This window comes from Nansenia antarctica (genome assembly GCF_963989245.1).
Source record: "Nansenia antarctica genome assembly, chromosome: 7".
NCBI classification, from domain to species: domain Eukaryota; kingdom Metazoa; phylum Chordata; class Actinopteri; order Argentiniformes; family Microstomatidae; genus Nansenia; species Nansenia antarctica.
Window position 1 is genome coordinate 15,835,286 of NC_137677.1, and position 21,770 is coordinate 15,857,055.

The following is a 21,770-nucleotide window of genomic DNA, read 5'->3' on the forward strand; positions in this document are numbered from 1 at the left end:
CAATAATCACTTGCTTGCAACTGTCTTTACGTATACATCTGAATTCTTGATAAGGTTTCTACAGGCGAACTATGAGTCAGCTTTTCATGAAATGAAATCATAAAATAGTGTAGCCTAAGTACTGTCACATGCCCAAAGCAAGTGCAACAGAAGTGTCCTTTCACACAGCTCCGCTGCGCCACACGCATGACCAGAGCATGACGTCATCGCCGGCTGGGTGGAGCAGGAAGTTGTAGCTAACCTGGAAGTTGATTTCAGAAAAGCTCTTTCTACAACTGTCAACTGTAAGTTGCCCTTTGTTTTTTAATTCATATTTAAATAAAATGTAGTGACACAAAGATGGAATGGAATGCCTCACAACACTTTATTTTAGTATGCAAGCTACTTACTCGGTCTTCACGTTGCAGAGAGCTAACGTTACGAAGACATCTTCTTTGAGCAAACCCTGTACGCGGCTAGCCAGCTAGCTTTGTTTTCACAGCGAAAGACGCGTCTCGTGATGGCAGACAGAACATGTTTCTGAGTTTAGTTACAATGCTCAGAATGTGAACACTAAATATAGGTCGAGAGCAAACCGGCTTTGCATGTTTACAAGCTTGCCAGCTAGCCTAGTATTGTAGATAGCCTGGGTGACCCGTTACTCCAGCATCATTGTAGCCTGGTCAAACGTTTTGAAATTAAACCATTCAAAATAACCCAAATACCTGTTAATTTATGTTATCAATACACTTACTGCAGAAAACTAGCGTATAAGCGGTTAACCTATGTTCATGTTGACAAGCATAAACGATTAAATGAGCAAGCAAATCAAAAGACGGAAGCTTAATAATAAACACATTTATAACCAGCAATTTGGTGATTTATTACATTAAAAAACCCTGAAACGAACAAGTCAAGTGATTCATTGGCATTGCATTGGTTCGAGCTGTCAACAACGCCCCTTGAAAGGGCCTTTCTCTTGCCTGTCTGACTGTTGATGTTGACATGTTTTGTCAGTCACATTGCGATCAGCTGTCGTGTCGAATGTGCCATTTGCTCATGTAATCGATATTCAATTAATGTTGGATACATATAGGCGTAAGTAATGCTAATATAAGAGATTTATTGTCATCAATTTCCGTACGTTTCAATTCAAACATCATGTTCAGTTCGAAATGCAACCAGGGTTTCAGAGAGCATGTCCCCGAGTGGCTTGCATACTGTCAGTGTCAAATGAAATACATACATTAATAATGTTCATGTTTTATATGGCTATATTTTGGAGCTCTGCAGGTAACAATGAAAACAATAGCTGTCTGACCTAATTACTGATCAGGGATTTAGGCTACTGTTACCTTCAGTGTTCTGCTGTCGATCATTTGTTTAGTTTACACATGCTCTTAGGTGTTCGCATTGCTGCAATTCAAATAAACGCGATATTGACTAAAGTGTTTTACAGCAATATTATTATTTCCCCCCCCCCTTTTTTCTTTTACAAAATAGTGTGTTTTATGTTTCTGTCAACAATTGTCAGTATAGACAGCCAGCCTTACAATAGGTGGTCTAACGCAGTTTGACTGTGTTTCTCTACATCCTGTTTTGGCAGTATGAATTTACTTTAGAATAGAAGAATGTTAAGCATGTGAAATTATCATTATGAAAATGTTTGCCTGCATCAGAGGGTGGGATCTTTGCATTGTTAGCCAAGCCTGTACTGTACTGTTTATCTTTAATTTGGGGCAGTTACTGCATGATTACGCTTCATCAGATAAGGACTGAAGTGATTTGACTGCTCTGACGCACTGCTCTGGCCACCGCCCCACTGCTCACCCGCTCACCCAGATTGGCCTGATCCTTGTGATTGACGTTTGGTCAGACCCTGGAGTGTTAGGCCTACATCATATTAGTGCATTAACTCTTTGACTGCCAGCCATGTTCAGAGCGGAGAGCTCCACACTGCCAGACTTTTGGGGCATGTTCGCTGAACTTTGAAGACCCAACAAATATTGACTTTTCGGACTACATAAACATTGAACATATCTAGCAAAACTTTAGACTCTCTTCTTTCATCAGAAAAATAAAGTTTGTTTCTAGCCTCTTTGAGTGTTTAGAAATCGGCCGTAGAACATAGGGTGGTTTCAGCAAAAACACCTGATTTTGACCAATAAACAGAGAAAACGAGCTTTTTCTGCAGAACTTTTTTTTTTTTTCTGCACTTTTTCTGTATCATCCGACTCTGAACTGTTTGAAGAGTCGCGCGATGGCCGCGCTGCTCCGCGATGCTCCGCAATGCTCCGCGTCGCAATGCTCCTCCCCCCGTTTGGCACATACCCTGATCAGGGTTTCCGTTAGAAAAATTTGCCGTCGGACATCGTGTCCGGGAAGAATTCGATTTACCGGACAAACGTGATATATTCCGGTCATCATATATATAAGATTTTTTTTTTTTTCCAAAATCATATTTTTTTTTCTTCAAATCTAATATAGCTGTTTGTCGCGGTGATTAGTGTTGTGTAGCGGCCTATATATGCCATTTAATGTCTATTTCTCATCCGATACGATTAGATGCGAGCTATATAATAATATAACATGATTTGACGCATGCGCGCTATGCCATGCGTCAAATCCAGCGCTGAACGGGCGCCTCACTGGGAACTGAACAGACAGCATCGATCAATGAACTAATGTCCACATTACGTTAACTGAGGTTTGTTAAATTGTTTGGGATTAATGTGAGTTTTCTATTTTCTCTTTCCAGTTTTACCCTTTTTTTTATTTTTATCAATAAAACAACGTCATTTCTATAACCAGGGGGGTGTTCCATCGACGTCGCTGGAGGAAAGTCTGGGCTTGTTTTGACAAGTCTCGCGAGATCTATCAAGATATGCCTGGATCTTTTTAAGAGTCTCGCGGGACTTGGCGAAGTAGGCCTAGGTTTTCCTTTGGCGACGTTGATAGAACACCCCCCAGGTCTCGCTGGTTGGGAAGGCATTTCGTTTAGCTGCCTGTCAAATCATACTTAGGGGATAGCCCTGTAAGCTCATACGGGTCTGTATGTCGTCCTGAAAACCGGCTGTTAGATCATATCGCTGAAGTTTGTCTCCATCTTAGTGTAAATGTTGTCCGTTTCGTTTGTTATCCTTGTTATTGTGCGATAAAGTTAAGGCTTTCCGCTTCGGGCCACCATTTTCAGCTGGGCACCGGACACACACACACTCGTGCACGCGCGGCACTGCCCGAGAGAGAAGGACCCGCCCCCTTTGGTTAGCCTATAGGCTGGCTGGAGGGGGCGGGTCCTTCTCTCTCGGGCAGTGTTGTGTGTGTGTGTTTGGTGCTCAGCTGAGAATGGTGGCCCAAAGCCAATTTGAATACAAAATGTGAACTTTAGCGAATTGTATTCAAATTGTGCTTAGAGGGAATTATTTTCACCGGACATTTTGTCCGACGAGTTTTCAATTTGTCGGACTTCGACAAATTTTACCGGACAAAGTCCGGGAATTACCGGTTAACGGAAACCCTGACCCTGATCCGTTTCGCCATTACTACAACCCACAGCAAGCCACTTCCTTCTCCAGGCTTTTATCGAACTACTGCCCCCATCTGGGACCGAAATACATTACACCCAAGTCTGAAATTCACTCGCTAGGTGTAGAACATGTCAATAACGCGATCCCCGCGAAAAAAAAAAAAATTTCTATAAGACGCCAATTGGCGTCTTTGGCAGTCAACGTTACTATTCTATAAGACGCCAATTGGCGTCTTTGGCAGTCAATGAGTTAATGTCCAGAGGGTAGATAGTCTTCTTTGATGCATTTGCTATTGTTTGACTTGGTTTGGTTTCTAAGGAGACATTGCATCATGAATGATGAATGAATGAATGGTCTTTATTGTCATTGATATAGTACAGGTACCAAACAACGAAATTTGGGAGGGGGGGCTCCCCTGGTGCTAGAAAAAAAAAAGAAAGAAAAAAAGAAGGGAAAGGAGCTGGTTTACATAAATAAAGGCTATGTACACTATCCACTATACTATACTATACAAATAAAACACTGTGCTGTACTCTATGCTATGCTATACCTATTCTAACATTTCCTATTCTCTGAACCTTATGTACCCTAGGGTTGTCATATTGCACATAGTGTTATTGCACATTCATTTAAAGTGTCGCAGTTTGCAGGCTAGAAATGTACATATTTGTGCCTCAGCACTACACCTGATTTCAATCCAGCAGCTGCCATCAATCCGTCCAGACTGTCCAGGGCCCAGAACCTAGGTCTTTGCTGTGTTCAGGGCCTGAATGGCCCTGGGGTAGAAGCTGAGCTTCAGTCTGTTTGTCCTTGCGAACATGGTCCTGAACCGCCTGTTCGAGGGCAGCCGAGCAAAGTGTTCGTACCCAGGGTGGGATGGGTCTCTGGAGATCTTGGAGGCCTTCCTGAGGCAGCGTGTGTTGTACAGCTCTTCCAGAGAGGGGAGGGGGGGCGCCGGTGATCTTCTGGGCCGATCTCACGACTCTCTGTAGCGCATTCCTCTCTGCGGCTGTGCAGCTGGAGAACCAGTTGCAGATGCAGTAGGTGAGGATGCTCTCCACTGCGCAGCGGTAGAAGGCCACCAGCATCTCCTGTCCGATGTGGTCTTTCCTGAGGACTCTCAGGAAGAAGAGCCGCTGTTGTGCCTTCTTGATGATGGCTGCTGTGTTGTTCTTCCAGGACAGGTCATCCTGTATGTGCACCCCCAGGAATCGGAGGGTTGAGACTCTCTCCACGCTCCCTCCGTCGATGAGCAGGGGCTGGACCTCAGATTTTTTCCTCCTGAAGTCCACGATGATTTCCTGGGTCTTTGACTGGTTCAGCAGCAGGTTGTTAACCTTGCACAGCTTGCTCAGCTGCTCTACCTCATCCCTGTACGCCGCCTCGTCCCCCCACGAGATGCAGCCCACCACGGTGGTGTCGTCTGCAAACTTTACGATGGAGTTGCTGGGGTGGACGGGGGTGAAGTCGTAGGTGTAGAGGTTGTAGAGGATGGGGCTTAGCACGCAGCCCTGGGGGGACCCAGTGCTGAGTCTGAGGGCTGTGGAGGTGTGAGCCCACCCGCACCCTCTGGGGGCGGTCAGACAGGAAGTCCTTGATCCATGCACATATAGAGTGTGATAGTCCCAGGTCTAGTAGTTTGGTCACTAGCCTGTCTGGAAGGATGGTTTTGAAGGCAGAGCTGAAGTCCACAAAGAGCAGTCTCGCGTAGCTGTTTCCCCTCTCCAGGTGGGATAGAGTGGAGTGGAGAGTCGTCGCGATGGCGTCCTCTGTGGACCTGTGGGCTCTGTAGGCGAACTGGTATGGATCCAGGTTGGGCGGGAGGCGTGTGACTATGTGGGCCCGGACTAGTTTCTCGAAGCACTTCATGATGATTGGTGTGAGTGCCACCGGGCGGATGCCGCGCTTTAGGTTAGCCCTGGTGGTGCTGTACAGCAGTGTGCCCTTCCCTGCGAAGGCGTTGTCCCTCTCCTTGATCAGTTTTTGGACCTTCCCAGTCATCCATGGCTTCGTGTTGGGGTAGACCCGGACCCGTTTGTCCACGGTGGCTGAGTTGGTGCAGTTCACTATGTGGTTCAGAACCGACGACGTGAACTGTTCCAGGTCCTCATGCTCATATTCCTGCCATGAGGTGTCATTCAGGCAGATCTGCAGTGGAGCGGACCCTGCTGGCCAGGTTCTGACAGTCTTAGTGGTGATGGGAGCACTTTTCCTCATGAGAGTGTAGGCTGGGATCAGGAGGATTGACACATGGTCAGACATGCCTAGATGAGCTAGCGGTCTAGCCTTGTAAGCAAGCTTGTTGTTGGTGTATACCTTATCCAGTGTTTTTTCTCCTCTTGTTGCACATTTAACATGCTGATAGAACTTCGGTAGTACTACCTTCAGGTCAGCATGATTGAAATCTCCCGCGATGATGTGTACGTATCAATGTGTATCAATGTCAAGCTTCGACGGCATTAAAACAATGCATAGTAGTGGTGGAGTGCATCGTAGTCTTTGGCTGGCAAATCAGAACATCTACATGTTGGGTTTTAGAGGCGTCTTTGTTTTGGTGAAGAAACAGAACTCTTATGTTGCTACACTAAGGAAGCCAGAGTGCAGCCTTTGCTGTGTGTGCTATTTCAGCTGGAGCTGTAGAGAGACTGCACAGGCACTGCTTTCCCCCCTGGTCTGCAGCTTAAGGTATCACACACTTAATAAGACTTAAGCTCTCTCCTGTTATCTCACCTATGAATACATTGTGTCACTCAACAACAGTAAAATTAACACCAACAGTTACACTTCTGTGACCTCTGTGTTTTTGAAAGACTACACTTGACTTAGTAGGTCCATTCCTGTGAATATTCCTATTTGTCCTACAGTGCCCTGCATAAGTAATGGTACAGTGAAGCATTCTTTCTAATTTTGGGTCTACACTCTAAAAGTTAGAGACAAATAGCTTAGGCTTACTATGAGATTAAAGTAGAGGTTCTCAGCTTTTATTTAATGGTATCTGTGTACATAGCCTATTGGTTTCACCATTCAGATATTGCAATGCTTTTTTTGCATAGGCCCCTTATTTTAGGGTAGGCCTACTCAAAAGTAATGGGACAGTTGGCTTGACAGGTGTTTCTGGTAAGTCAGGTGTGTTTCGTCACATCATTTTGTTGGCATAAGCCATAATGACCATGGGGAGAGTGAGTTGGACTGGGGATCATGAGTTCAAATCCCACCTGGGAAAACCACCACTAGTGTGTCCTTGAGTAAGTAGCCCTAAATTATTCGAGGGAGATTAAGTGAAAGTCAAGGAAGCCATTAATAGGCTGAAAAATCAACAGTTTGGAACATAACACGAAGAAAAAGCTCTACTACAGACGCTTCACTGCAAGGTGAAAACCACTGGTTATCCTCAAAAAGGATCAGGTTACAGTTTGCTAAAAAGTCTACAGAGGTCTGGAAAAAGGTATTCTGGACAGATAACATTAATATTATCATGTACCAGAGTGGTTAGAGGACAGTTTGGAGAAAAAAGGATCTGCCCAAGATTTCCAGTATGCCACCTCATCTGTGAAACATGGTGCAGGTGGTATTAGGTTTGATTTGGATAACATTTCATACATCTGTCCCATTACTTTTGAGAGAGAGAGAGAGAGAGAGAGAGAGAGAGAGAGAGAGAGAGAGAGAGAGAGATGGACAGAGAGATGGACAGAGAGATGGACAGAGAGATGGACAGAGAGATGGACAGAGAGATGGACAGAGATGGACAGGTACAATACAAACCAGGAAGTAACAGGAAATCAGTGTTGAGCTACACTGTGGTTGGATCCAGACCATTGGCCCGGGAGCCTATAGGACTCCATACCTCAGCCCTGAATCCCACCCTTTCACCTCCTCCTTCCTCCTCTTGGCTGTGGAACGCCCCTCAGCCGGACGGGGGGGCCTGGGGAACCCGGGCCGTTTCCTGGTCCCTCATGGGGCTCTAATTGGAAAATTTGGGTGGCCCTGCTTGTTTGTTTTGGTGGAATGCGGCGGGTTATATTTTTGTGGCACTTTCTCAGCAGCGCTGCTCTATGGAGTCCTGGGTGGGTTGGATGGCGGGGGTTATGTTGTTGGAGTGGCACTTCTCTCTCACCCCTCTCCTCTCTCCCCACTCTCCCCCACCTGGTAGCCCTCTCCTGCTGACAGGCTTGCTGCGCCACTGGTTTTCACAGTCCCATTACATGACCCAGTCAGACAGACCTGGACAGACCACACTGGAACCAGAGAGAGGAGTGCTGGGGGCCTGGGGGGAATAACACAGTAGCACAAGTAATCAAACTTCTCAGTCTCAAAGTCTTGTTGTATAGAATTATTATTTATTAATTCTTGTTTTGGTAATTTATGTTGTTGTAATCTGTGATTTTCTATGAAGATAGTTCTCACGCTTCTCTTGAGATGTTTTTGTATGTAAAACTGGATTCCTGTCCTTGTGACACGCTTTATGAAGGTTTTAACCCGAGCTGCTATTTTGCATCTCATTCTGTAGCTGCCTGTCTCCACGCCTTAAACCTTCTACAAACATCTGCCTGCATTCATAGCCCCAGATTTCATATTTCTGTTTGTTGTTCCAGGATTTTAAAATGAGAAATTGGCGGAGGAATTGCCAAATGAGGAATTGCTGTTGCTTAAGTTAGATCTAAAATGCAATTTGAGACAAACAAACAGACAAACAGACACCAGAAGGATAACAAACTAGAGACCAGACGTCGGGAAGGAGAGCCAAACCCAGACGCCTGATTCTGTTCTGTCCTGGATGCTACTATGGACCAGTGTTGAGATTGGCTGGTAACAGAGGAAATGCTGACTCATTGTGGGAAGGACTGAGTGGCCAATGGATTCAAAGAGTGCCCAAAAACATGTAGGCCTAACCTACTGTAGCACTTAGCTAACAGAAATGACAACTAGGTCTATATGCCGATGACTCAATTTGTGTCTATGTTATTGGTTAAATTCAGTTTTCTGCTTTGCTATTGGTCGTGTTTGGTGGCCAAACTTTGCTCCCTCATGTCCCTTGCCACTGAAGGTCTGTTTAAAGGCGTGTGCATTCGATTTGATGTGAGACTGTGAGGAATGGTGTTTTAAAGCGCTGCCCTGTTAGATCTGGGGCAGTCCTCTCAGGGCGATGTTTGGCCAGCTCTGTGCATTCAGAGGGGATCTTTGATGGAATCTGGTGTTTGTGTAATGTTGGGGGCTGAGTAGAGTGTTAGCGTGGGGTACCGGAGGCTTAGTGAGGTAGCTGCTCTGATGGGGAAATGTGGGTGGTGGGGGGCAGACATGGATGTCTGAAAGGTCTCTTTGTGCCCCCCACACACACACACACACTTCACTCCCACATGTGGGTCAGAGAAAGAGCCTCTGGATTCAGACCAGCACAGGTCAGGTGGAGGGGTGACCATGTTTCCGCTGCCTAAAAGACCATCTTTGGAGGCTTATTAAGAGTGAGAGTCACTCCACTCTGATGTATGACAATGTCAGTCTCTCATTTGCCTCTTCTGTCTCCGGCAGGGATATCCCCTGGCAGCAAAACAAGGCTGTGTCCTGGTACGCAGGCTGGCGCAGGGCGAGGGGCATTGTTTTAAGTGGGCTGTGGTATGTAAAACCTCCAATGGTTTTCATCTGATCTGAAATAAATAAATGTACTCTTATGAAAACAACCATTCCTCAGCTCACTCCCAAACGCCTTGTTGGCCCTGCTCCTCAGCAGAACCTCTGTAGGGTGACAGAGCTACCCAATAGAGAGGAGGGGGCAGGACGCTTTGCTTAGCAGATGCCCTCCAAGTCAAACAAACCTGCCATTTTAGCTCAATTAGATTGTAAGCAGTGAGAGACAAGGGGGTGCTCCAGAGCCAGCAGCATCAGGATGGGGAGAGAGGAGGGTGTGGAGATGGTGGCCAACGCTTCCCTGGACGCCTTCCAAGATAATGAGACGCTGCTAGAGGGAACAGAAGGAACTGGGCTAGAGAGAGGGAATGAGAGATGGTAATACAGAGATGGGACCTGGACCTTTTATTCGTCAATGAATCGTCATAAGTTAGTAGGGTCTGATGATTCCTGAGTTGGCTGGGTTTTACTGTACTGGGGTCATTTGATGCCCCCTAGAGGATTGTTATAAAGTAAACTAATACACTGAACCGGCTGCATGGAAACACAGTCTTTGTAACCCAACCCAATTTGTAACCCATGACAATAAATTAAAACCCATCAGAAACTTGAATTGTCATTTCTACTCATTTTGATTTCGGCCTTCTCTGTCTGGAGTGGGGAGAACAAGGCCCTATGTTCTCCTACCATATATCTATGTACTGTAGGTACAGGAGCTGGTCAGTCTAATACGATGAATTAACTCACATTTTACATTTTAATTTAGATTGCCACTGACAGGGTTGGTCCAATGGTGTGTAATGTGAGGCTCGTGCAAGAGTCTCCCTCGTTGCTTGGGGTGTGGGTGTGTGTTGGAGAGGGGTCTGGGCAGTGTTCCCGTGTCCATGCATGGCCCCCAGAGTAAAGTAAACAGAGCGGCTCTTTTCTCATCCCAGCCGTCAGCAGGCTCTCCCCAGGCCCGCGCCAGAGACCACACACCCAGACCACACACACACACACACACACACACACACACACACACACACACTGCCCAGACCCCTCAACAGATCCTTCCACACACTCTCACATACACACAGAGACCACACAACGCCAGCTTGGGCCCCTCGCACGCAACCTCGCTGAGCTTTCATTCTGCCCTGTGTGTGTGTGTGTGTGTGTGTGTGTGTGTGTGTGTGTGTGTGTGTGTGTGTGTGTGTGTGTGTGCGTGTGCGTGTGCGCGTGCGCATGTGTATTTCCAAGAGGGATAGAAACATAACGGTTGCAGGGACTTTTTTTGCTAAAGAAGACGGACCCGCCCCTCCCACTCTAAACATATGGGATTGATGAATGACAGACAAAGTGCTTGTTTAAGGCCTGTTAACCTCTTATCTTCTCTCTGTCAGATCCCCTGCCCCTCTGTTTCCTCTGACAAGCATCGGGCAGAGAGGCTACATGAGTTCTATCCCCTTGGAGTTATCGGGGGTGTGTGAGCCCATGCGCGGTGGAATCGCTCTTCTACCATTCCATGTGTGTACCAACTACTGGTTACAGGTCTCTAGATGTCAGTGGGCCACACACTCTGTATGTGTCAAGAGTGAGCGTTCTTTTCTATGAATGCATGCATGGCAATTTAGGCTTCTGTAAATTAGATGCGTGCGTGCGTACTTGCATGCGTGGATACACAGAAACTCCCCCTTTTCTGAGATGGCGGTTGATTTGCAGTGTCACCCCGAGTGCCCTTATTGCTAGTCTGTTCCGTGTGAACTCCTGCCCTGTTTGTAAAGAACATGTTTGGGCTTTCTGGAAGAAAGCGGAAGGCTTTTTCACTCTGTTACAAAGAGGCAAGATCATTCAACCTCAACAAGACCTGGCAGCGATTTATTAGCAAACATCTGTGTTGGTGAAACATGTCTGCTTACAATCCCTCCTTCTTCCTGGAGGTTCTAAAAAGAGTTATATTCACATTATATTTACTGCATTTCATTGTCTGGTACTTGTACTCTTGTGCAATGACAATCAAGTTTAATCTAATTAATTTACCTCAGATCTACTGTACTGGAGTGAGTTTCCCGGAAAGCTTTGAAGGAATTATAGCCTATTTTATTTTTGCAGACTCATTTGGCGTTATTTGGTGAATTTCGTTCATTTTCATTCACATGGAATGAATTGATTGACTGTCAAACATAGTTTACTATTATTTCTTTCACTCAGACACGCACACACGCACACACGCACACACACACACACACACACACACACACACACACACACACACTAGCCTAACCTTTAGGTACCGTACAGTCTCTCATCTACACATTGGAATGGATGGGGGAGCCCAGGTTTATTTATCCTTCTCTGTGAGGTTTACATTCCTGCTATCCTCCCCTCTCTCTCTCTCTCTCTCTCTCTCTCTCTCTCTCTCTCTCTCTCTCTCTCTCTCTCTCTCTCTCTCTCTCTCTCTCTCTCTCTCTCTCTCTCTCTCTCAGTCCAGTCCCTGCCCCAGACGCAGCTCCCACCAGTGCCCTCATGTCTTGTATGTGGATTTCCTTCTCCGTCCCCTTCTTTCTCCAACTCGTAACTCACCACCTAGGCCTACTCTTATTTGACTGTTTCTTTGATAGGTCTCTTGATAGGTCTCTTCTAAGTACAAAAGCCAGAAAGCAAGTGTAACCCAGTTGGTAAACTCACTTCCTCAAGTGACCCACCCGCGTGGGCTGCTAGCTTAATCGATAGCGTAGCTGGTTTACATCGGGTGTTTGAGGAGACGGTCACGTGTGTCGTCAATTTAGAGGTCGCAAGTTCAAGGCTCAGTCAGAGCAAGTGGAATTGAGGGGTTACTCTTTGCAACAACTTGACGTGTGTTTGACAAGTCCTCACCCTCTATCTCAGCCTCTGATTTCCCCTCGTTCTTTCAACTAGAGTGGGGACAGCACAGTACTCTGCTGTATGACTCTGCTTCCATTAGCCCCTACTGTTATAGCCAAAGAGAACAAATGGTCGTTCTTGATGTGTGTGGCTGTAGAAGAGAATCCTCTGACTGCACCATGGAACCATTTTCACAGCTGTGTTTCCCTGTCTTGGTTTCTAGGTTCATGTCTCTGTTATGTCCTCTTCTCCCTCCCCCTTCCTGGCTGTGTTCACAGGTTGCTGACTCTCCCCGTGTTCTTGCGCACGTGTGGCCATCATGTCTCGCGCCCGGCAGCCCCCCCTGGTCACGGGCATCTCCCCCAACGAGGGCACGTCCTGGACCAAGGTCACCATCCGTGGGGAGAACCTGGGCACTGGCCCTGCCGACCTCATTGGTATGATTGACACACACACACATACACACAGACACACAAAAAAAGCACATTTCTTACACTTCAAAAGTAAATTATATGAATTTGTCTTAATTAAATACACTGGACATTTCTTTATTCATAATTATAAAACATTTTGTAAGGATATTTCCTGCCACTGCCGTTTGAGCATCTATGTGTGTAATTGTGCTTTAGTTTCCCTGAGGCTGTGAGGTGTAACTGCAGTCATGACCTGTGACTGTTATTCACCTATTCATTACCCACAGGCTGTGAGGTGTAACTGCAGTCATGACCTGTGACTGTTATTCACCTATTCATTACCCACAGCCTGACCAGCCTTCACTCTACCACAATACTCTTCGGCAGTCAGTTGGTCATTTTTTTTACATTATCATGTTTGATTTTGTTTTTATTTGTGGGGAAATAACAGGGACGTTTTATAATTAGATCAGATGTTTTTTATTTTTATGTATTGGGTTACTTTTGGCCCTTCATTTTACACTGCACTAATGTATTGTATTTATTTGGTAGTAATGTTTTCTGTTGTGATGCTATGGAATATAAACTAAGTCATCACAAATTACCCTAGATAAAACATTTAGATGGATTATGAATAATAAAAAAGAAAGACTTTTAATCTAATTGAAATAATGCACAAAATAACAATACAAATGTATCATTTACAATGTTGATACAAATGTTTTTTTGTATTTCATTGGCATTTGTCAATTTAAAGTTAACTATTTAAGATTGTTTTAAAACCTTAGTTGCAGTGTTATTTTGACACTGAGATGAATAGTACTTAATTATGAGAACTAAGTTAGAAATAAAAAAAGGTGTTGAAAAACAAAGTTGATACATGCATTGGACATCCACATGCAAAATGAATCTGGAATATTAAAGAAAAGAAAATGGCATATACTCATACCTACATTTGCTAACTGATGTGAATCCTGAATGTCTTTAGAATACAATAGTTCAGTGGGTAGATTTGTTTTCTAAAATGAATATGGAAATGTATTTTGTAAACAAAACCTTTTCAAGCTTTTATTATAAAGCAAAACCATAGGCACATTTTACATTGCAAAACACCCTCTGCTTTGAAGGCCACTATATTATTATATTATTACATTATATAATTAATGTAATGCAAACATAAAAACCATAAAAGATGTATATTTTATTTTAAGACATCTGATGTAAACCAGCTCCTTACCTTCTTGTGATTTTATGCATCTATGCTTTTTCTAAAATGTGTTTTCTTTTTCCTTTCCTAAACACCAGGGGAGCCTCCCCTCCTAAATTTCGTTGTTTGGTACCTGTACTGTAGCAATGACAAATAAAGTCCATTCCATTCCATATTTAAATTAATTGCCAGTGAACTATTATTATTATCATTATCACTATTATACATTTTATTGTTGTTGTTGTAATTATTATAGTAATTGTTGACAATGGAGCCATTTATTTCACAATTTATTTTTAAGTTGTTGTTATACCTGTGCAATTAACACTAGGTCCCACTAGACATTAAGTTGTGCTTAAATCTGTGTAATAACAATATCATTAGGAACAATTTAAGTAATACGTTCTTACTTCTTAACGTTAATTTATGTTCCTGTAATTATAAAACCACTCAGCACCATAATATCTAATTACAAAGTAATTTGTAAAGGAAGACATTAATAAAATGTTGTTACTAAAATAATGATATTGTTACTACACAGTTATAAAGCAGATTACGGCTCTCAGTCACCCACATAGTCAGGATGGATGGGTCAATGGAGAAAGTTATGGAAGAACCAAGAAAGCTCCAACCCTCCCTTGGCCTGTGAGTTTGTTGTTCAGAGAGGACTTGTGGAAGATCCCAGCTGGAAAAGAGGGGAGGAGAGAGGGAGAAAAGCAAATATTGGCAGTGCCCTAGCCAATAATTTGGGTCTTTTTCTGACCACTAATGTCCTCTAGGGCCTGGCATTAGCCAATTAGATATGTTTAAATGTGGGAGTGCATATTTATGTATTCAAACCAAGTGGCCAATGCAGAACAGAGGCAGGAAATGTGCCTAATGAGCGTATTATTCACAGTTTTATGGGTTATTTGTTGATCATCTCTCTCAGACTTTTATGATGTTTGATTACTCACACATGGTGTTCTCCGAGTTTCCTCGGTTTCTCTCTCTTCCTCTCCTCATTCCAGTGCTCAGATGGACTGTGGGGAGCCTCAGATGGGAGGGATAAGGAGACAGGGTAAATAGAGAGTATGTAGATCAGTAATGGGGCACTTAAGTGAAGTGAGGGCACTCTCCCTGTGGACAGAATGATAGAGCAGTGTGAGAGGTGGGTGTCAGGGCTCTGAGTGGAGTGGAGTGGAGAGGAGTGGAGAGGCAGAGGTCTCAGGGCCACCCACAGGACTGTGACCCTGGCCTGAACCTTGACCCCCAATCACAGGTTTCCCAAAGCGCCCTATACTAACACCAGTGACTCTGCTGTGCCTCTTGACTTGTCTGAGTGTCACCGTCTGTCACTGCTATTACTTGTTTGTTTGGCCTGTCACTGTAATTGAGTGGCTTCACTCTCTCTCTCTCTCTCTCTCTCTCTCTCTCTCTCTCTCTCTCTCTCTCTCAGGTCTGTCCATCTGTGGTCACAACTGTCTGCTCACGGCAGAGTGGATGTCTGCCAGTAAGATTGTGTGTCGCGTGGGCCCCGCCAAAGACGACAAAGGAGAGATCATTGTCACCACCAAGTCTGGCGGCCACGGCACCTCCACTGTGTCCTTCAAACTCCTCAAGGCTGACAAGATTGGTAAGAATCCTCTGCTTCTGGCCTGACCACGCGGGCCACAGGCCAACTGCACAGACTCACTTCTGCCTCTACCTGTCAATCATCAGGAGGACTCAGACCCTCTTACTTGGTCGGTCCAAGCAGCTGGTCGCTATTCAACCAGAATATTCCATGTCCCTGTGTCCACCACTGTGTCAGGTGTTGTGAGGCTTTTATGCATCTGGGTTGTGTTGGACCCCAGTGACGTGTTTCTGACTGCCTGTGCTGTAGGTATACTGGACCCGTCTGCTGTGTGGGTGGATGAGATGAACTACTACGACATGAGGACCGACCGCAACAAAGGCATCTCCCCCCTCTCCCTACGACCAAGCAATCCACTGGGCATCCATGTAGACAAGTAGGGACACACACACACACGCACACACAAACACACACACAACCACACTCGTAAACACACACGCTCCACTCGCTCGAGTCATGGCGTACGTCTGTAAACAGAGACCAACTCTTCCCATGTGGAGGTGTTTGAACTGTTATGCCAACGCAGCGACAGCTCGACTGGCTTTCACCACCACACAGAGGGGAGTGGAAACAGCGTGATTGTGTTTGGGGGAAGAGAGAAAGAACAGAGTCAAATGGATTTGAAAAGAAAGAGGGCACTGCAACCACACACATACCCATGGCTGGCCACATGTATGTCGCTGCCTCCCACACGCCAGGCAGTAATGTATAGCTTGTGTAGTTTAGCTGTGGCATGTCTGTGGATGTCGTAAGGCCATCAGATGTTTGTTTGGTTTAGAGGGGCCAGAGGGCAAGTGACGGGCGTGTGGCCAGAGACGAGACCCCCCTGAAAGGACTGTGACCCTCTACACCCTGGGTCAGTTCTCTGGGCCGATACTCCTAAGCGACTAGATTTGCATTCATTTTACATTGTCTCACACAATCTGTACACACATCACATCACACCTATGAGTGTAGTCTGTGTAGTTTGCCGAATATGCAAATTGGGGAGGGAGAGCTGACCTGGAGTAGTGGACCGGACAACTTGTTTAGTAAGTGGATATGTTTTCGACGACGCATCACGATTCTAATTAGTCTAGTCTTGGGCTGGTTCGTCTGGTGATGTCACTGGCTGGTTATTCAGCACGGGTCAGAGGAGAAATCCACACTCGTCTGTGGAACACGTCCCGGTGATGTCATCGACCTGTTTCTCTCGTTTGAGTCGGCACATGCTACCTGTCGCAAGCCTGTTGGAGCTGTGATGCTTGAATGGTAATATTGGAGTGCACTGGTTGTTTTGACTTCAGCCTACTGAACTGATGAGGTGATGCATGAACAGTGAAAACTGGTTTTGTTCTAGCCTGTACATGCTTCCTGTCTGTAGAGCAGACTCACAGTGTGTGTGATTGCAGCCTTTGATAGAGAGCCAGGTATGGAGATGAGGGAATTACATTAGAGGTTCCAGAACATTCTTACTCTGTCTCTCTTTTTCTCTCAACTCATTCTGTTTTTAAATTGCTTTTTTGAGAGGGCAGAAATCTAGTAGAGCAACACAGAATCTCTCTCTCGTTCGCTTGTTCTCTGTCATCTCTTTCCCATGGCAACCAATCTTTCCCAATGTGTGTGTGTGTGTGTGTGTGCGCGTGGAATTACCCCCTCAGGGTCTTGTGTGTTAGTGTGCAGGGTGGGTGGTGGTGGTCGGGGGGGGGGGGGGTTGGTTTGTGTAGCACACGGGTCATTAGCACAGATCAAACCACCCTAATGAGTACTGGATCCTCCAGGGGCGACCAGGCATCACACACTGCTCTTCCCACGCTGGGGCCTCCCTCCCTTGGTGTGGCTTGGCCACACACTGCCCCCTGCTGGAGGACTTCATACCACCACCCCGCTCACCTTTCACCCCATTTTTATTCTTATTTTCTCAAATTGAACAGTGTTATTGTTATGCTTCTTTCCTGTGCGAGTAACATCGTAAGTGTTGTTGGTTCTAGTGTGTTCTTTGGTCTTTTTTAACACTCTGTTTCTGTGTTTTCTCTCTTAGGGGTCAAGTCCCACAAAAGGATCTGGAGGGCATGTTCCCAGGGATGAGTGGAGATTTCACCAGTGAGAACTTCTCTGCCACCTGGTACCTCATAGAGAACCACTCCGTCACCAGGTCAGCTCCCGACACACACAGAGAACCCAGGGCTTGCCCTGCTGAACTGTTCCCCCTGGTCCCTGTGAGGTTAGGGTTAGGACAGTGGAGGTTTATTTTGGACTCTCCTGGTTTCCTCTCCCTCCTGGTTCCCCTCCATGTAACCCAGTCCTCAGGATCCAGCCTGGCTGCAGGGTCCAGTGTGTTGGGTTGACCTTTGAGTGTTTCTTTTTGTAGCTCCAAATTGGCTCCTAGAGGACAGAACACCCCCCTGCACACACACACACACACACACACACACACACACACACACACACACACACACACACACACACACACATAGTGCAAACCCAGGTGAAAGGATATCAAGACATAGGAACACTAGAGGAACACTAGAGTGTGGCAGTGTCCTGAACTGAAATGGTCTGGCTTACACTTTACAGATCAGTAAAACCCATATTTTTATTCTTCTACACTCATTCTCTCTCTCTCTCTCTCTCTCTCTCTCTCTCTCTCTCTCTCTCTCTCTCTCTCTCTCTCTCTCTCTCTCTCTCTCTCTCTCTCTCTCTCTCTCTTTTCCCTCCCTCTCTGTTTTCAGTTTTGACCTTTTGCGGACGGCATCAAGTCATCTGAAGAAGCAGGCCACCAAAAAGAACGAGGGCAGCCTGGCCTATGTGAAGGGAGGCCTCAGCACCTTCTTCGAGGCGCAGGATGCCTTGGCAGGTAACGGCAGGGTGTCACTCCCTGGGTGCTCAGGGGCTGTGTGTTTTCTTATGGCGTGGGAGGGAAGTGTTTTGGTGGGCATGTCATGGGTTTGAGTCAGCACCCAGCACCCAGCTCCAGACACGTCATCTAGCCCGGAACCATGATGGATGTGTGGAAACTGGCCTGTGCGTGTGTGTGCGTGTGCGTGTGCGTGTGCGTGCGCGTGTGTGTGTGTGTGTGTGTTTTTGTGTGTGGGCACGCGTGTGTGCGCGTGCGCGCCTGTGGTCACTTCTCTCCAGCCCCTGGTTCTCCTGTCGTGCTGTTTGTGTGTTTCCCTCACAGCCGTGCGGCTCAGCAGCGGTTGATTAAAGAGGTTGGTTTGAGCACACTCCACTCCGCCACAGTCCCGTCAGCCAACCACAACACGCCTAATTCACCTTCATTAAAATCAGATCAGCTCTCACCTGTCAGTCACAGCAGCAGGGGCCATCTGTCCATCTGTACGGCTGCGCTGTGGCCTTGGTGTGTGCAGCAGCATTCACACACATGCACACTCACATAACATACAGACTCACACTCAGATACACACTCACATAACATACAGACTCACACTCAGATACGCACTCACATAACGTACACACTCACATAACATACACACTCACACTCACATAACATACACACTCACACTCACATTACATACACACTCACACTCACATAACATACACACTCACACTCACATAACATACACACTCACACTCACATAACATACACACTCACACTCACATAACATACAGACTCACACTCAGATACGCACTCACATAACATACAGACTCACACTCAGATACGCATTCACATAACATACAGACTCACACTCAGATACGCACTCACATAACATACAGACTCACACTCACATAACATACACACTCACACTCACATAACATACAGACTCACACTCAGATACGCACTCACAAACATGGACGGATTGACTTAGTGTAACAGTCATACACACTTAAACCCATGCACGCACGCACACACACACACACACACACACACACACACACACACACACACACACACACTCCCTGCCCTAGGCCAGTTAGATCTCCACACTGATAACTCTCAGAGGTACGTTGGGACTGCTGTCCCTCTGCCAGGTAGATATTGTAGCTCAAATCAATTGTTCACTTCATCATTGACATTTTTGTCTGTTTACTCTACTCCCCTCATAGCCACTCAGTTACTTCCCCTTACTATTTATATGCCTTTTTTTCTGCTTCTGTCATTATTATTATTGCTTTCCGCATGTTTGTGCCCGAGTGGGGAGTTAGAGGCTATGTTTTCATTGTTAGCGACTGAATCTAAATAAACGGAGCAGCCCAACACAATGCAGGCCAGAGTAATAGGACTGATAGGGCTGATAACAACCTTAATATGACTGAGGGGAACAATGCACACCCTTTCTCACGTTCAGACTGAGTGTGCCCAGTACACGCCTGCCCACTGCCTGTGAATGGGAAGTGCAGAGTCCCCAGTGACCCAGGAAGTAATGCATCATAGATGGACTCAAACGACCTGCGACCCAGGAAGCGATGGGCCATAGATGAAGTAAATTGACCCAGTCACGTAGGATGTACTTGAACTGTACAGGCCTGCGAGTATATTCTTACCCCACCTGGAACATAGTTTTTTTAGAGTGACACCGTGACTGTCAGCTTGGCTTGCTTGGGGCGGCTGTGGCTCAGGAGGTAGAGCCGGCGTCTCATGATCTCAAGGTCGGCGGTTCGATCCCCGGTTCCACGTGTCGAGGTGTCCTCGGGCAAGAAGCTGAACCCCCAAATTGCTCCCAATGAGCAAGCCGGCGCCTTGCGTAGTAGCTTGCTGCCATTGCTGTGTGAATGTGTGTGTGTGTGAACGGGTGTTAATTTATACACAGGACAAGATGTTACTATCCCTAGTGCCACAATCCAAGGCCAAACACATTTAGAAGCCCAATCCAGAGTAAAACAAGCTAACAAACAAGCTAACAGCAAGCTAACAAGCTAACAAACAAATAACAAATGGACTGACTTATATATATATATATATATATATATATATATACGTATATATAACAAATGACCAGTTACCTACCCTAGCCAACAGCAGTATGCAGCATGTCACTGGGGTTTTCAAGTGGGTACCTTCCTTCACCTATGTTTCGTTAAGTTAGGCCCACGGCACCTCGAGAAGGCTTAACGGTGAAATCCATCGTCCTGGAAACACCCCCCTCCATGCTACCACCGCACAATTCCATTTTACCTCGCCACCTAATGCCTTCCATCAACCTAGTCCTTGCCATCCAGGTCGGCTCCGTATGACATTCTAAACTACACCACCAGTACTGGTGAATGAGAGGCCGTTGTAAAGCGTTTTGGAAGAAGGCACTATATCAAATTGTAGTCCATTTACCAGTCCATTTTGGCTAAAGAAAAGATATTGAGTGGTAGGCCCTAGCCCAGTGTGGATACCTGAAGTGGATTTATGGTTGAGGTTAGTGTGTGGTTAGACACTAGCAAGGTGCCAGTCCGCTTTTCTTGTAGCTAGCCAGGCGGCTCCAGACAGCGCCAGGAGTGGCTCCCGGCCAGGCCCCAGTAACACAGCTGTCCCTGGGTCCGTGAATCCTTTCTTTGTCTCTCTCAGCGTTGGTAAACGGTAAATGATAAATGGACTACACTTATATAGCACCTTTATCCGAAACGCTTTACAACAGCCTCTCGTTCACCAGTTCACACACACATTCACACACCAATGGCGGCAAGCTGCCATGCAAGGCACCGGCCCGCTCACTGGGAGCAATTTGGGGTTCAGTGCCTAGCGCAAGGACACTTCGACATGTGGCCAACCGGGGCTCGAACCGCCGATCTGCCAACTTTGCGATTATTAGACGGCGGCTCTACCTCCTGAGACACAACGGCCGCACGTTGGCTACGTATCGCATTTCAGTTTGAGTCGTTCCAAATGATCTCCACCTGAGGTGTTGCTGTATGGATTGTAGGGAAATGAAGTCTGTGTGCGTGTGTCTGTGTGTCTGTGTGTGTGTGTGCGTGTGTCGTGTGTGCGTGCGTGCGTGTGTGTTCTCTGTGGTCAGGATGTGCTGCATTGGGAGTGGTGTTGCTAATTGCTGTTTAACCAGCGGTGCTTCCAGTTCACTCAATCAATCACCATTTGAATGCCTTTATTTTTAGTCTCCTCCTGCTCAGTTTATTTTCTATACTGCCTGCATGTGAGAATGTTATGGATGGCTCTCGTAAAAAGTCTGCCATGTTATTAATAAGAGAGAGCTGGGTATGGTAGTGTGGAAGCCAGGAAGGAATGCCTTGGACATGCCACATCTGGAAAATGAAAATGAAGTTGTTAAAAAATGTAAATGGTTCAAATGTATTACACAAATGGTATGTCTTGAGGATCTATGGGGTTCCTCTTTTTTTACCCTCCCTGTCTGCCTCTCCCTCTTCTGTCACTCCCTCCATCCCTCCTCCTCCTCCTCCTCCTCCTCCTCTCCTCCAACAGAAACACAGGGCTGGGTGTGTGCAGTGAACTCTGGTGTCTGTCATAATGTCCATTTGTGTTTCCCTGCTGTGCTTGAACACACAGTTCATGGCTAGCGTCGCAGCTAACTAAATTCCATTCCCAATGCAAAAACACTGATGGGGCTAATGATTCACGCTCACCTCAAGGTTTCCAGTGAGAAGCACTTCTTCCATGG

General features: G+C 46.1%; 1 protein-coding gene across 2 annotated transcripts in view; it reads left to right on the forward strand.

Moving 5' to 3' along the window:
* Positions 1 to 247: 247 nt before the first annotated feature.
* The window catches only part of exoc2 (exocyst complex component 2), a 54,386-nt gene continuing 32,863 nt past the window's right edge, over positions 248 to 21,770 (forward strand). The window contains exons 1-6 of one of the 2 annotated variants that reach the window (XM_080536328.1): positions 248 to 284; positions 12,251 to 12,409; positions 15,031 to 15,207; positions 15,457 to 15,583; positions 17,228 to 17,341; positions 17,919 to 18,043. In XM_080536328.1, coding sequence (XP_080392454.1) covers positions 12,292 to 12,409; positions 15,031 to 15,207; positions 15,457 to 15,583; positions 17,228 to 17,341; positions 17,919 to 18,043 — 661 coding nt within the window. In that variant the 5' untranslated portion in view covers positions 248 to 284; positions 12,251 to 12,291. Of the gene's footprint in view, positions 285 to 12,250; positions 12,410 to 14,764; positions 14,854 to 15,030; positions 15,208 to 15,456; positions 15,584 to 17,227; positions 17,342 to 17,918; positions 18,044 to 21,770 lie in introns of those variants that run through there. The other variant, XM_080536329.1, reaches the window with a different exon arrangement.